The sequence below is a fragment of the Ciconia boyciana genome, chromosome 5 (genome assembly GCF_034638445.1).
Source record: "Ciconia boyciana chromosome 5, ASM3463844v1, whole genome shotgun sequence".
In the NCBI taxonomy this organism is placed as follows: Eukaryota; Metazoa; Chordata; class Aves; order Ciconiiformes; family Ciconiidae; genus Ciconia; species Ciconia boyciana.
The window spans coordinates 36,830,355-36,844,910 of record NC_132938.1 but is presented as its reverse complement, the minus strand read 5'-3'; the positions used below and the strand labels follow the sequence as shown (position 1 = coordinate 36,844,910).

Below are 14,556 nucleotides of genomic sequence, written 5' to 3'. Positions count from 1 at the left end.
CTCTGCATGACTTAGGAATAGCTTACCTGCCAGTGGACTGTTTTCCATGAAGACTGAGCCACAACTGATTCATGGACAGCAACCACTGTTACCAGGAGAAATGCAGTTTAGCAGTCTGACTCTGCCGAAGGAGTAGCAGTCATAACACCAGTCATTTCACTGCCAAATGCTCCTTCCACTTTTCTGGCACAATCCCCTAAAGACTTTAGCCTTCATCTTAATGGAAAACAGACATGCTGCGCTGATCAATTTCTCTCACTGATGCTCTTAATCATTCACAAACTAAACATTAATTAATTTTGTAGTTTCCATTAAAAACAAACAAGAGGAAATAGCTGAAGAGATGGTATTTTTGGTATGAGATGGTATTTCCCCTCATGCATCTAGAATGTCTTTAAGGGAGCTGGAATTTGCCAAGAAGTAATACAGAAGAAGCAATTTTGCTGATAAACCATGCCTAAATTACTAAATTGGCTGTGCATACACACACAGACACACTCACACCCCTTTATATACAGGGCAGAATGTAATTTTATTCCTGTGAGAAGTACAGAGTTCTGCTACATTATCAATTGTTAAAATACAGAATCAACAAGTGATATTCTGAAATCCCAAGAAAACCTTCATTAGAATCAAATACTTATCATTAACTGCTAATTCTAATGACCACCATATTTATTTAAAAAAATATATATGTTTTCTGTGGCTTTCTGCCATTAAACCCTCTAACACAAATATGATCAACTCAAGTGAGCAGGTTGGCCATTAATTATTTGTCAGATCTTTTTTTACTGTAATATTTCCTCTCCCCGTGTAATTCTCTGCCTGCCTCTCCCTATTTCTTGTAACTGTAACACCCACCCATTACCCCAACCAAGCACATCCATTTCTATTTGTCTCTTCCTCACTGCAGTTCCTCCTAGTTTATACCACTTTTTAATCCCTTCACCTGTAAACACCAAGCTTGACACATTTAAGAGCAGAAAGCAGTGGCCAAGCAGCCAAGGAGAACATGCAGTCTGGCAGTCGGGGCAGTAGGGACCCACACTTTCTCGTCAAGAGGTTGATGCACTGAGCATCTGATTGCCTACCAAGACTACATTCATATTCTCACCAGCCAGACACTGCAAGAGCAAAGACCACTTAGGTCCTGTACAGGCCAACCACTGCCTGCTGCTGCACTGCCCAAAGGACAAGCAGCATTTTGACATCATCTTCCATGTTAAACAAAGATCAAGACATTATTCATGCTAAAAGTATCGAGTGTTTTTCCCCTCTCAACTGCAAACCTGCCAACTACAGCACCACCTGAAATATTTTTGTAGGTAATGCCTAATAGCAGGCCTTTAGGTATGGGTGCAATATAAAGTATCTTATACAAAGGTAGGATAGTACATAAAAAGTGATATAGCACACATCAGCTCCTCACTCTCATGTACCCATATAGGGACATGCAAGTACCTGCTTTAAAATGGGTTATCCTAGAATTAGGATAATAATAGAATTAGGATAATACAGATTTAGATGGGGTTTTGTGTTTGAACATATACTGCCTTCTGATAACATTGTTTGATAACATTTTTAACCTTGGTTAAACCTTAAAGCTATCCAATCAATCTTTCACTTTTTTAAACGCAGACCATCTGAAATACATGCATCAGACAGCACTGAAATAAATCACAGAAAAAAATAAAAAATCAACATTAAAGTACAAGCAGTGATCAACTTTCTTTTAAGCATTCTACTTTCATCATCAAGGAAGAGGATGGTTCCTACAGAGAGATAAGCCTTTTTTTCTTTTTCTATCTAGTAACATACAAATTCCTAGTACACAGAACACCACACTGAATTTGTATGCTATACATCCTCTGAAGGCCCTAAGTGCTTTCAGGATGTCTTAAGATTCTGGTAATTAATAAAAGTGGAAAACAAGCTCCTTAAGCACGCTGTGGGCTGAATCAGAAATTTCTGACATTACTGTGTGCATACTGTGCCTCACCACAAAGGCCATAATACAGCACAGCTATAGTACACTCAAGATGAGTCAACAATATGTTTCCTGGAACAAAAAGGAACAGACATCATCTTAGGATGTATTAACAAACATATATGTAAAGGATCAGAAGCAATAATAATGTTGTATTCGGCTCCAATAAGGCACCTTCTGGTTTAGGGTTATTAATTTTGCTTTGTAAGTATAATTGATACTGAAGGAAGTAACCAAGCAGGCAACCTTCTCCCAGCCTGCACAATTAGTGCTCCCACAGATGGCACCTCTCCTTTCAGCTGGAAATTTCTAGCTCTTCAGAACAGGGACCTACCCTCCTGATCTCAGAGAGCAGAAACAAGTGTTTGAGAGCTAAGGGGCTGGAAGGTTAAAATGTTGTAATTAAAAGATTTATACTATTAATTGCAGATGTTCTTTAGGACACTCCAAAATCCTCTGACCCTCTTTACTCATTATTGCCCCTCCGTCAGGGATCCTGCCCCCTTAAACCTGCTGACTGTCAAATCACCTCTTTATATGGTGAACTTGAGAGAGGGTAAAAATGCTAAACATATAATCTGACTACCATTTTCAAAAACAACAATCATTAAACAAGTTACCATGTAAAAACACACTAGTTCAAACCCCAGCCCCCTCCTTCTCCTCCCTTCCTCATTTTTGGCTGAGGCTTTAAAAAAAAAAAAAAGATGAATGTGAAAATGTCTGGAAGAGAGCAATAAAAATTAAGACAACTGGAAAAGTCCAACTTCTGAGGGTTTGTTTAGTTTAAAAGAGGGGAAACACAGGGAAACATAAGTCTTAAAACCTGTAAAACAGACTAACCCAAAACTTAGTTTGTTCTCAGATACAACCAACAGTGGTAAAGATCAACTAGTGCAGCGGCTTCCAGCCATGTGACAAACCACACATACCCAGCCCTACCTACCTCCTCTTTAATTAAAGCTTTCATTTTTACTACTAAGAAACAACAAAGCATACAAAGGAGGAAATATATCTCTCAGGAAACTATTTCCCTTGAGGGCAACCCCCAATGAATGAGACAACCAGCCTGTTTAGCAGATATTCTAATTTTCCAAGCTTAGAGCACAATACCTGCTACAGCTGTTCTGCACACCATATGGTCTCCAAACTTGGGTACCAATTTCCCCAATCCAAACCATGATGGGTTCATAACCAATCTACAAAACACAAGGCCTCAACCCCAGCTCAGAATAAACTCCAACACTACAAATCTATCCAAGCTCTGCTCCTCCACAGTTATACGTGCTGCACTGGACCTGTTCCTACACCCCGAGATGAAAGGGCTGGTTGAGGCACAGGCAAGTTCCTCTGCAAAACACCACAAAGCAGACAGGAGCTGGAATTAGAATCATAGAATAATTTAGGTTGGAAGGGATCCTCTGGACATTATCCAGTCCAGTCCACTGCTCAAAGCAGGGTCAGCTTCAAAGTTGGATCTAGTTATGCTCAAGGCCTTGTCCAGCCAAGTTTTCAACAACTCCAAGGATGAACACTTCAAGTCCTATGTGGGCATCTGCTCCAGTGCTTAACAACCCTCACTGTGAATTTTTTTTCTTTAAATCAGAATTTCCCTTGCAACTATTGCTTCTATCCTTTCGTGGTGCACCTTGAAGAAAAAGCTGGCTCTGTCCAGCTACAGGTAACCAAGTTGCTGCTGATCAACCACCTAGACATAACTACGTGGGGGTGAATCCCTTTGCTCAGATTACAACCTACATATTTACTGCTGATTCATGACAAACTTCTTGCTGTTGGCTCATGAGACAGTAGTAGGCTTGCGCCTGAACTGAGTAATCTGAACAGGCCATGGATCCACCATTTGTCCCTTGCAGACCAGATCAGAACTACCATTGTTTCCAGTGCATCCAAAACCACTTGTCCAGCTGATTCTCAGCTGTCTCTCTCATGCCTTTCACTGTCTTCTTCTCTCTCCTAGCTAGAGAAGAGGAAGGAGGGAAGACCTGCTACTTCAAATCTATGGGGTCAATATACCCAGCCCTTTTTCCTCCGCTTTTTTTTCTTGGGTTTTTTTGTTTGTTTTCTTTGATTGTTTTGATTTGGTTTTTGCCCTAGTTCTCTCTGCTGGACAAAAAGGAAAAGATTTTTCCCTGTATGCTGCAAGATATAGTTTAGTAACTCCCAAACCTATGACAGGTTAGCCCTCAGAACAGCAGTTCTGTCCCCAAACAGACATAGGCCCACTGGAGATGCTCCAAAGTACTTTGGAGTCCTTTTAAAAGGATTCCAACAGAAAGCCCCGAGTCTCCTGGCTATTACAAGCAAGGATTTCAGTTCAGCAAATGGGCATGAGAAAGTCCCGGAACAGAGTCAATTGCCATCATCTGTTAGAGCAAATGAAAGCACATGACCACCAGAGAACCCTAGATGACTGCAGGGCAAAGGCTTTCAAGTTAAGGTACAAGGGAGGGGAAAAAAAAGAAAAAAAAAAAAGAGAGGGGAGGGGGGAAAGAAAGAGTAGTTCCTCTTGAGCCAAAACCAAGCCACTCCCCGACTACGAAAAGCTGCAATGCGTTATGCTGAGAGGTGTGGATCTGTAGCTCCAGGACTTCACTCATACACACACATTAAATGTTTGTTCTTCAGCAAAGGTCACCTTGTGACTTCATGAGCAGCAAGGCTGGGTCAGAGACTACTGAAGTTAAATGATGGGAGTGATGATGCCCATCAGGCCTGTCTAAACAGGCCACGGCTACTCAGAATCCCAAGAAAATGACCAGCAACCCTCCAAACCCAGAGGGAACAGAAGCAGCTTACAATCAAAATAAAAAATAAAGATGACAAATCATATGTTGTTTGAAAAAAGTATCAGCAGTTTCTGGAAGGATTTCCTTCATAAGGCCCTCCATCTCTACAAGCATAAGTGATGCCACCCACATCAAAAATCTCATGGGCCTACTGCCATACACGGTTTCTCACTACCTGGAAGAGTCCCACCTCCAGCTACCTCAGGGACCAAAAGGCAGCAAGATGCTAGGAGGAAACTGGTCACTGGCATTGACCCTTCCCAGAAGTGACCCATAGCCACAGTCTTTCGATAACATAGGCAGACAGAAAATGTTATTTGTACACAGGTACAAAAAGTCCAGAAAAGGACAGACTCTACTGCCAGGTATTGAGGGTGAAGAGCAAGGTAAAAGGAAGCTGAGTTTTCTTGCTCCTGCTGTACTGGTGCATATCTATGAAGAGTATTTCTGACCAGTATAAAGATTTAAATATTGGGACAACATGTATCCAACTAGGCTATCCGCAACTGAAGGTGGTGAATCTGCACAGTAGTCCACAATGGCATGCAGGAAAAAGAAAAACAATTCCTCTTATTAAAGCAAAACTTTAGCATGTCTGCCACATAAAGGCTGGAGTTACATGTGCCGCTGCCCTGGTGCGCCAGTCGGGGGATTACCTGTGTGGGCCTTCCTTAAGCTCCAAGCACACCACTCAAACATCAGATCCCTTGGGATCTGCCGAGACTAATCCAAGCAGCTGCTGCAGACTGTTGGGAGTCAGGTATTGCCATCTTCCAAATGACAGCGGATGCACCACTTCTCCCACTTCATGTAAGCAATGCTTCCATGTTGGTCAACTGTCTCAAAAAGTATAGCCCAAGGGTGGCCCAGACCTCAGCAAAGGTCTCTGTGTACATCTTCAAGCTCTCAAACCACCATTGATCATTCCTCGCTTGAAACTACATGGAGGCATAAAACCCTTCTTTCATCACAGTTCAAAAGTAAATGAGACACAACAATTCTTTCATCAATATTTGTACAGTAGCTTTCCCCCTACTCTCACCTTGTAACAGACCAGTTGTGTTCAGTCTGCGCTCCTGTCTCATCCATTGCATGCAATAGAGGTATGGCCCAGAAATGTTTAGAATCTACAGATGCCCTTCTGCTACTGTTGGGAAGACAGACCTCAAAAATAAAGCCATAATAGAGTTCAAGAGCATTGAAACTTTCATCCAAGAGCTGACCATCTATACTGTGCACATGCCACTTAACCTTGGCATATTCTGGATTTGCCTCTGTGCCAGTCCTGAAATAGATGGCGGGACCACGAAGGAAGCAACTATACCATTTCACAAGCTATTGACAGAGTTCAGCAGCAGATAAATCACAGCATACTCCAGAATACCAGGCCATCCTTACCAAGTGGCACAAGACATGAACTGTCTCCGACAACAGAAATGCTCACTGAACTAGAAGTTTGTTCATGCTTCTGATGTTACGGATTTAGTATGCTTAGTGACCTGACTGCACAAGTAGGTATGTCATCAGCATTTCCCTCAGCACTTTGCATAGATGTACTTCCACACAGACCAAATAGATGTGAGTTTTGTGACCACAAGATGACACCTATTATCACAGTTTGGAAAATACACATACAGTTTTACAGAGACAATGATCACATTCTCCACAGCCACTGAAAATAAAATGCAATTCTTTTAATTTTCAGTGAATATATTTCTATCTAAGAGGAACAAGCACTGTCTAGTACAGATGAGCAGGGGTAAGTACAGAAATTCAGTCACTAAATCAGTATAGAAAGAACAGCTTAAACAAGTATCACTTAGGAATAGTCCAAGTATATTTATGTTTCCTCAGAATGTGTGTAGGGGGCAAATGAGGTAAAGGCCTCTTGCAATCCTCTCTTGCATTATCTTTTTATGACTTGTTCATTTCTTCAGATGAGAAATATCAGTATGGAAAAGCAAATAAAATGCTGAAATATAGAGCGCTCTTTTAAATTCAACATAATATGAGTTTCCTGGAGTTCCAACGTTTATCATGTTATTGCAATGAAACGCTTCAAGAATGACAAATACCCATCATTGTATTGTGACTTAAACATCCGTTGAGATTGTTGGATGGGAAAAAAACTTAGCCAAGGAATGTAGGTTATGTTTTCGACCCTTACTATCATCAGTCTTGGTTGAGCATAGGACCAGGAAGCAAAGAATGAAAAAGCTTTAAAAAGCAGCTCTTGTGGAAGCACTAAGGTACATCCATCATAATAATGGTCTGCCTATCTCCCATTAATTTAAGGGGATACCTAGGCTCACCTAGGAGCCGGCTCACTTTGAGGCTCTTACCTCTAAGCTCCAGGTATATTATTATGTAATAAATCACCCGAGTCCTGACTGGGCAGACTTTAAAAAGCTCTAGATGCTCCTATCACCTATGCCACCTATCCTGCAAATTTTGACATACTCCTTAGAGAAACACCTGTATGCGCTGCTGGGTCAAATCTCTAAAGGAAGTGGCTAATTGCACTTTCAAAGCCTCAAGAGGCTCTGCATTCCTGATGGCCCTCTGAGCCCATGTAAGTCTTATGCAGAAACATGGGACCCTCTGAATATCCTTTTAAACATGGTCAAGCACAAAACCAGAACAAAAATCCCAGTAGGTCATAAAAGCTTTAAGTCCCAAGAAAAGGAAGAGAAAGGAAGAGAATGTCCCCAAATTACTTGTTCTCTCCTTTTCTCTGGTCTCCACTTCATACCATTTCAAGGATTATCTAGGCTGAGAAAATACAAAGGAATAATGTCCACAGTACCACAACAAAAACCAAAACCAAAAAACCAAAACCAAACCAAACAAAACCCCAAAAACAAACAGGAAAAAATGGTGGGAGAGCTTGAAGCACTCCAAAAGCTGAGCTCAAATTTTTGGAAACCGTATTTTAAAATGCCAATTATTTTACAAACCCATTCTTAAGCTAACATCCATTGACTAATTTTCTAGTAATGATTACTTCATTTTAGTCTTCAAATAGCTCCTCTGAAGAATTTAACTTTTTGTGGAACTTCGTTCTCTCTCCATTGACAACTCCAGCGATTGCCTTCTATCCAAGAAAGAGAGATTAACTATTTTTTCACAGAAGCAAAAATGTGCACAATGCACTTGATGCTCTAGATTGAGCACCTCATAACAGACAAAAGCGGGGATACAAAAGAAATTTAGCACTGCTATTTCTGTTATATTCATTCCATTCCACATAGTTTTCCTGCTGTTTCTATGAATGTTGCATAGAAATTTTAAGCACACAATTTTTGAATATAGAAATGTCCAAATGCAAACACTAGATGCTTTTTATATGTTTTATAGTAAGAATGAACAAGTGTAAACATTTGCATACTGTAATAAGACCAGCTTCTGAAAAATTGTGTTGAACCGCAAGGGAAAAACTTTAGCAAAGCATAGAAGTTACATGACCTTAAATTCGGTTGTGCCAGAAGCCATGCTAAACTGTATTTTAAAATTACAATTTCCCTAACATGCTGTGAAAACTCCAGAAAAAACAGAGGTTCATGAGCATGACATATGCTGTTGTTTGTTGTATCATCTCACTGAGATGCTTTGGAATGAATTCAGTACTCTGCTCTGCTGCAGGGGCTGCACAAATGACAGCCAAGAAAGGCCCAGGATTTACAGTTACCTCTTTTGTGATTTCCACACAAATCCACAGGGGCCAAGAGATTCAGTGGTTGGTTATTTTTCCAAACTACGGCCCCACCTTGGGAACCGCTACTGCAGAACACAGCCCTGTGCAGGGCAGGGGGAGTTACAACACTATTGTCCCGAGGAAACTGCGGAGATGTGACTTTTGCTATGATTTAACACGCTCAAGGCAAGCTGTTTACAACGATAATTTCAGTAGACTTAATTCCCACTAACTACACCCAACCAAAACACTTCACTAAACTCTATTCGAGCATCGCTTCAACACATCCCTCCTAGTCCAGTAACTTTAAGGATGGCATGCACATGATGCCAATGAGGGCCGGTGCCTCAGAAGAAAATCTCCCACCTCTTTTCCAATCCCGCTGAGGAGCAGAAAGGGCAGGCACAGCACTGAAGCAGAGCATAAAATATATCTGACGGCGGCATGACAAAACTCTGGTGGCTCAATGCCAGCCGAAGCCCTCCAAATATAGCACGCGCGACGTGCTTGGGAGACACCTACATACATGTCGCTCAGGCAGACCCCAAGTAGAAAGACAGCAAATTTAAAAATAATAAAAATATAAATTATATAATGATTTAAAATTATATATGTTTATATATATATATATATATATATATATATATAAAAAACCAAAACACGTCTCCCACCTTGTTTGATCTAGCAAAAATTACCACAGGCGGGGGAGGAAATTGCCTACCGCCCCCTCCCGCCGCCCTCAACCGCCACACACCCGCTCTCCGGGCACCTTCCATGGGGAGGAGGCACCGGCGACCCCCGAGACGGAGCACCGGAAGCCCCGCTGCCGCCAGGCCGGGCTGGCAGCCGCCGAGAAGCAGCAGCCACCGTCTCCCCCCTCCCCGGCTTTGTTGTGGTAACGGCGCAGGCAACCGGGGCGGATACTCACACGCACGGGAGGAGAGAGAAAGAGAGAGGAGGGGAAGGGGGAACGCGCAGCGCTGCGGCCGCCGTTTAGTTGCCAGGCCCCTGCGCAGCCCGAGCCACTTTCTCGCGTCGTCGGGCGGGGAAAGGCGGTGCCTGAGGGGGCGGGAAGGGAGGCGGGGGCCGGGACCTCCCACCGGTCCCGCCCCCCTCAGGCGCTGACTGTTCGCTTCCCTCCCGCCTCCGTCGGCTCTGCAGGAAGCGGGGGAGAAAGCTGGGACTCTCGCTGAGGTGATGGCGCCCCATGCTGAGGTGATAGTGGCCCAAGTTGAGGTGATGGTCCCCAGGTTGAGGTGATGTGGCTCCAGGCTGAAGTGATGGGGCTCCAGGTTGAGGTGATGGTGCCTCAGGTTGCCTTGGTGGGGCTCCAGGTTGAGGTGATGCGGCTGCATGCTGAGGTGATAGTGCCCCAAGTTGAGGTGATGCGGCTGCATGCTGAGGTGATAGTGCCTCAGGGTGACTTGGTGGTGCTCCAGGTTGAGGTGACGGGGCTGCATGCTGAGGTGATGCAGCTGCATGCTGAGGTGATAGTGCCTCAGGTTGACTTGGTGGTGCTCCAGGTTGAGGTGATGGGGCTGCATGCTGAGGTGATAGTGCCTCAGGTTGACTTGGTGGTGCTCCAGGTTGAGGTGATGGGGCTGCATGCTGAGGTGATAGTGCCTCAGGTTGACTTGGTGGTGCTCCAGGTTGAGGTGATGGGGCTGCATGCTGAGGTGATAGTGCCTCAGGGTGACTTGGTGGTGCTCCAGGTTGAGGTGACGAGGCTGCATGCTGAGGTGATGCAGCTGCATGCTGAGGTGATAGTGCCTCAGGTTGACTTGGTGGTGCTCCAGGTTGAGGTGATGGGGCTGCATGCTGAGGTGATAGTGTCCCAAGTTGAGGTGATGGGGCTCCGGGTTGAGATGATGGTGCCCTGGGTTGAGGCGACGGGGCCCCATGCTGAGGTGATAGTACCCCAAGTTGAGGTGATGGGGCTCCGGGTTGAGACAATGGTGCCCTGGGATGAGGCGATGGGACCCCATGCTGAGGTGATAGTGCCCCTAGTTGAGGTGATGGTCCCCAGACTGAGGCAATGGGGCTCCAGGCTGAGGTGATGGTGCTCCATGTTGAGGTGATGGGGCCACATGCTGAGGTGATGGTGCCTGAGACTGAGATGATAGTGCCCCAGGCTGAGGTGCTGGCACTCCATTTTAAGGTGATGGTATCCCAGGGTGAGAAAACGGTGTCCCAGGTTGAGGCAATGAGGCCCCATGCTGAGGTGATGGTTTTCCATCTTGGGTAACAAACAGTGCCCCAGATTGAGGTGATGGTGCTCCAGGTTGAGATGATGGCACTCCTGGTTGAGGTGCTGGCAGCCCATGTGGAGGGCATAGTGCCCCAGTTTGAGGGGATGGTGCCCCAAGCTGAGGTGACAGTGACTCACCTTGCGGTGATGGTGCCCCATGTTAAGGCAACAGGACCCCAGGTCGAGGAGATGGGCCCCCAAATTATAGTGGCTAGGCTGCAGCACCGAGTGACATGTCCTGCGGAAATGGAGTGGGTGAACTGATCTGGACGGCCTCTAGGGACATCTGACCCAAATCTTTGGGTTTGGATCAGGACCTTTCCCTGAGTGAACCTGATCTCAGCATCCTTGAATCTCAGTATAAGTATTGCAGAAACATGGATGAAGCCTTCAGGGAGCGTTTCGTTACTTCTAGCACTGACTAGGTAAGTGGTGACTACCTACTAGTGGTCTGCCACCGGGAAGTGGTAGTGTCCTGTGTAAGGGTGGGAAAGGTTTCAGCTCTTTAGAAAGGGTCAGTTGCAGTATCAGACCTTGGCATTTCTTTAATAATAATAATGTTACTTTTTAACAAAGTAGCAAAGAATTATGTGAAAAGAAAGACTTCTAGATTACTGATCCACACATTCAAAAATAAAAATTCAACTTTACTTTGGCCCCATTGTTCATCATGAAAAAGCTTTAATGACGTGATCACATGTTTTTTTCTGAGCATATCGAATTTTGAGTTGAGTAGGGGCTGTGCAGCCAAGACAACTGTTGTGTATGGCCCTATTTCACTTGACACTTGAACACACACACACACACAGAGGCACATATGTATGTATGTATGTGCGTGTATATATATATACACACATATTTTTAAATACCTATAGTGAATGTGTCAGAACACTACAGAAAAGAAAGAAAATCTCTTGATTAAGACAACTGACTGTCTCTACGTTGACCAGAGTCTAGTCCTACTTGTGCTACACAGTGATTAATGGAGGTTCTGCAAATTATGTGGACTGCAAATTATGTGGAACCTTATTCAACTCACTGTTGAAATGTTGAATAATCACAACTTCAGCTAAAATCAATGCAGGCTGTATTTGGAAAACATCAAGTGCTACAAAATGCTGAGCACTCAAAAAATTTTGTCTTAGGTACCTCACATTGGACACTAAATGGGTGCTTTTGTCCTTCTTTTTTTTCCTGTGTGTCAGGTTCCTATCTGCAAATAGGCAAAATACAATACCACTGTCTCAAAAAGGTGTAGCAAAAAATCGAATCAGTTAATATTAGTCTAACTTACATATTTTGTAGAAATGTGGGCAACAGAATTAATAGTTATCTTCTGAAAGCGGTTCAACTAATTTTAAGTAAGTCTATATGATAATGTCTTTACAAATTACATTCTTGTAAGGAGAAAAAAACTGTGTAAGTAGAAGTTTTGCAGTTGTAATATATAAACATCAAGGTAAAGTTTTATCAGACAAACTATGTTGGCTTTTATAGAGACAGACTCTTTATATGGTTTCCACTGAAATGCATCTGCATTTTACATTTTCAGTCAAGTCCAAAGCATCTACCATTGCAGGGAAAGTTTTAAAAGGCAAAAAAGGTGGACAGTTTTGAGCCCCTTCATTCTACAAGCCTTTGAGAAATAATCACAATCATCTTCTTGATTTTTTTGAAAGGTGTCAAACAAGATTTAAGATACTGAGAAGTATAACAGATAATCTCCTTTTCTCTTGCTCTATTAGCTAGGGTTCATGAAATCAACACCATTCACTATCCAGTAAATTCGTTTTTGCTCTTTCCTATGATTGTTTCTAATACGTTAGTTATCACTCTTCCATACCCCCAGGTTTAAAAGTTCATGAGCGCTTCTGGGTTTTGTGCCCAAGAGGCTTTTAGGAATTTCTGTAAACTCTTAACATGACTGCAACTACAATGTAGCACCACAGCAGTTATGAAAAAGCATGTAATTCATTCAAAGTTGTAAGTATGCTAAAAATGTAAACTAAGTATGGGCTTTACACACCTTTTTTTGCCTATAATGTAAATTTCTATTTTAATTGGGAAATGGTAAATTGCTAAGCTTTATAGCAATGTGATCTGAGCCAGAAAGGCTCACAAAACAGAAAGTAAACGTGAAAAAGCCTTTAGGAAAGTATTCATTTTAGGCTTGTCTAAACATTTTAAAGGTGCAAATTTATTGAAGTTTAAAGTTTGTAGTACTGTGAAGGTGAAAGTTGCACGACTGTCACTAAAGACAGATGTAAAAGTGTGTTCAAACCAGTGGGGCTTTGTCTAGGGTATGTTATAAACAGGTAAATTACACTCCTAGCTCAAAGGAACGAAGTGAAGATGCTGACTCTCCCCCCATATCAGACATCATTTCTGTTTTAAAATGAGATTGAAATAGTCTTGTATTTGTAGGAAAGATATTTGCTGTAATGCTTGAATAAGGTAGAGTTCGAATCTCTTATCTCATAAACTAGTTCCATGACTGAGTAAATAGTTACAGAAAAAGAATAAAATAACCCCTGGTTCAAAAATTGACCTCTGAAGTCCTTTTGTCTTGTACAGAAAAGTAATTTTTGAAGTACAAAAGGGGAAGTTCAAATAACACTGAGGTGAACTTGAAAATTGCCATTGACTTCAGTGTAGCTAGGATGTCATCTAGAATATTAGGAATTGTACCTCGGGTTGAAAAGTCATAGAATCTTATTAAAAACTAAAAGAAAAACAATCAAATCTCCCTCTAGCTCTATGGATACACACTTGAGTTGATTTAGACATATCTAATTCAGGGTACGATGTGTAAATCCTAGCTAAAATTGGTGGGATTACTCATTCAGACAAGAACTGTTTTTGTGCGTAAGCACTGCAGGACTAAACCGTTATTGCAGGTAGGTTTATTTTTTTACCTTCCTCTCCACTTCTGAGAATTAACATTCTAATAAGAAAATAATCTCTGTTTACACAGGACTAACAACATTACATCCTCTGCTTCAGGTTAATTTAAAAGTCCAGTTCCCTTAAGTAGTTTTGACAGAGGCCCAGGCAGTTTCCTGAATGCATTTGCAGTAGAAGGCCTCTACACACTCTGTCTGGTTTCTTGTGTGGATCCTTATGAAGATCCCAGAATAGATCTTGAATTCAGTCCAAAGCCCTGTATTTTCTGAAATCTGTGAGGAATAAAGTGTGTGCTGGGAGATGGATCTTTGCTTTTTGTTTTCTACCTGATGAGAATAAAATAACTTCATAGGAAACCTTCTGGAATCTTGGGCCTTACCCAAAAGCTTTCAGACTCTGCAAGAATCTCTCTGTTGGTCTTAATGATCACATGTATTGAACGAACTGTGTTTCCCACGCCCTTCGGTGAAGCATCAGGATGTTTTGGCACATGGTAGTTCGCATGGGAATAGACTGTCATTGCAATAGTATTTTCACTACTATGATATGATGATTTTCACCTTTAATCACATTAGAGACATTACTTAAATGATCAATTTTGGACACACTGTGAATGGTCTGAGCCAGCATTTAAAAGGTCTTTGTGCAATTTAGTATCCACTAAATAGAATAAACTGTGTAATAAAATTGTATTTAAGTTACTGAAAGGACTTTGGATCAGATTAAGGAGCAGTGTCTCTTTTGGTCAGTGACTAAAATGGAAGCGAAAATCGCTCCAAAACTACTTTGGGATTTTAAGAGGAAATACATTTCTATGCAAACCTCTAATAGATAAAGGCATGTATATATGGAGTCAGGCCATACCATCAGACACTGTGGGTTAGGTTAGAACTACTTTAGAAAATGCTGTGGTGGA

The 14,556-nt window shown here is 42.4% G+C and overlaps 1 protein-coding gene across 2 annotated transcripts in view; it reads right to left on the bottom strand.

Annotated features, from left to right (window-relative positions):
- Nucleotides 1–9,533, bottom strand: part of CFAP97 (cilia and flagella associated protein 97) — a 34,611-nt gene extending 25,078 nt beyond the window's left edge. The window contains exons 1-2 of one of the 2 annotated variants that reach the window (XM_072862663.1): nucleotides 9,417–9,527; nucleotides 27–85 (exon numbers count right to left, since the gene is read on the bottom strand). In XM_072862663.1, the coding sequence (XP_072718764.1) occupies nucleotides 27–48 (22 nt within the window). In that variant the 5' untranslated portion in view covers nucleotides 49–85; nucleotides 9,417–9,527. Of the gene's footprint in view, nucleotides 1–26; nucleotides 86–9,416 lie in introns of both variants that reach the window. The other variant, XM_072862664.1, reaches the window with a different exon arrangement.
- Between the last annotated feature and the right edge of the window lie 5,023 nt (nucleotides 9,534–14,556).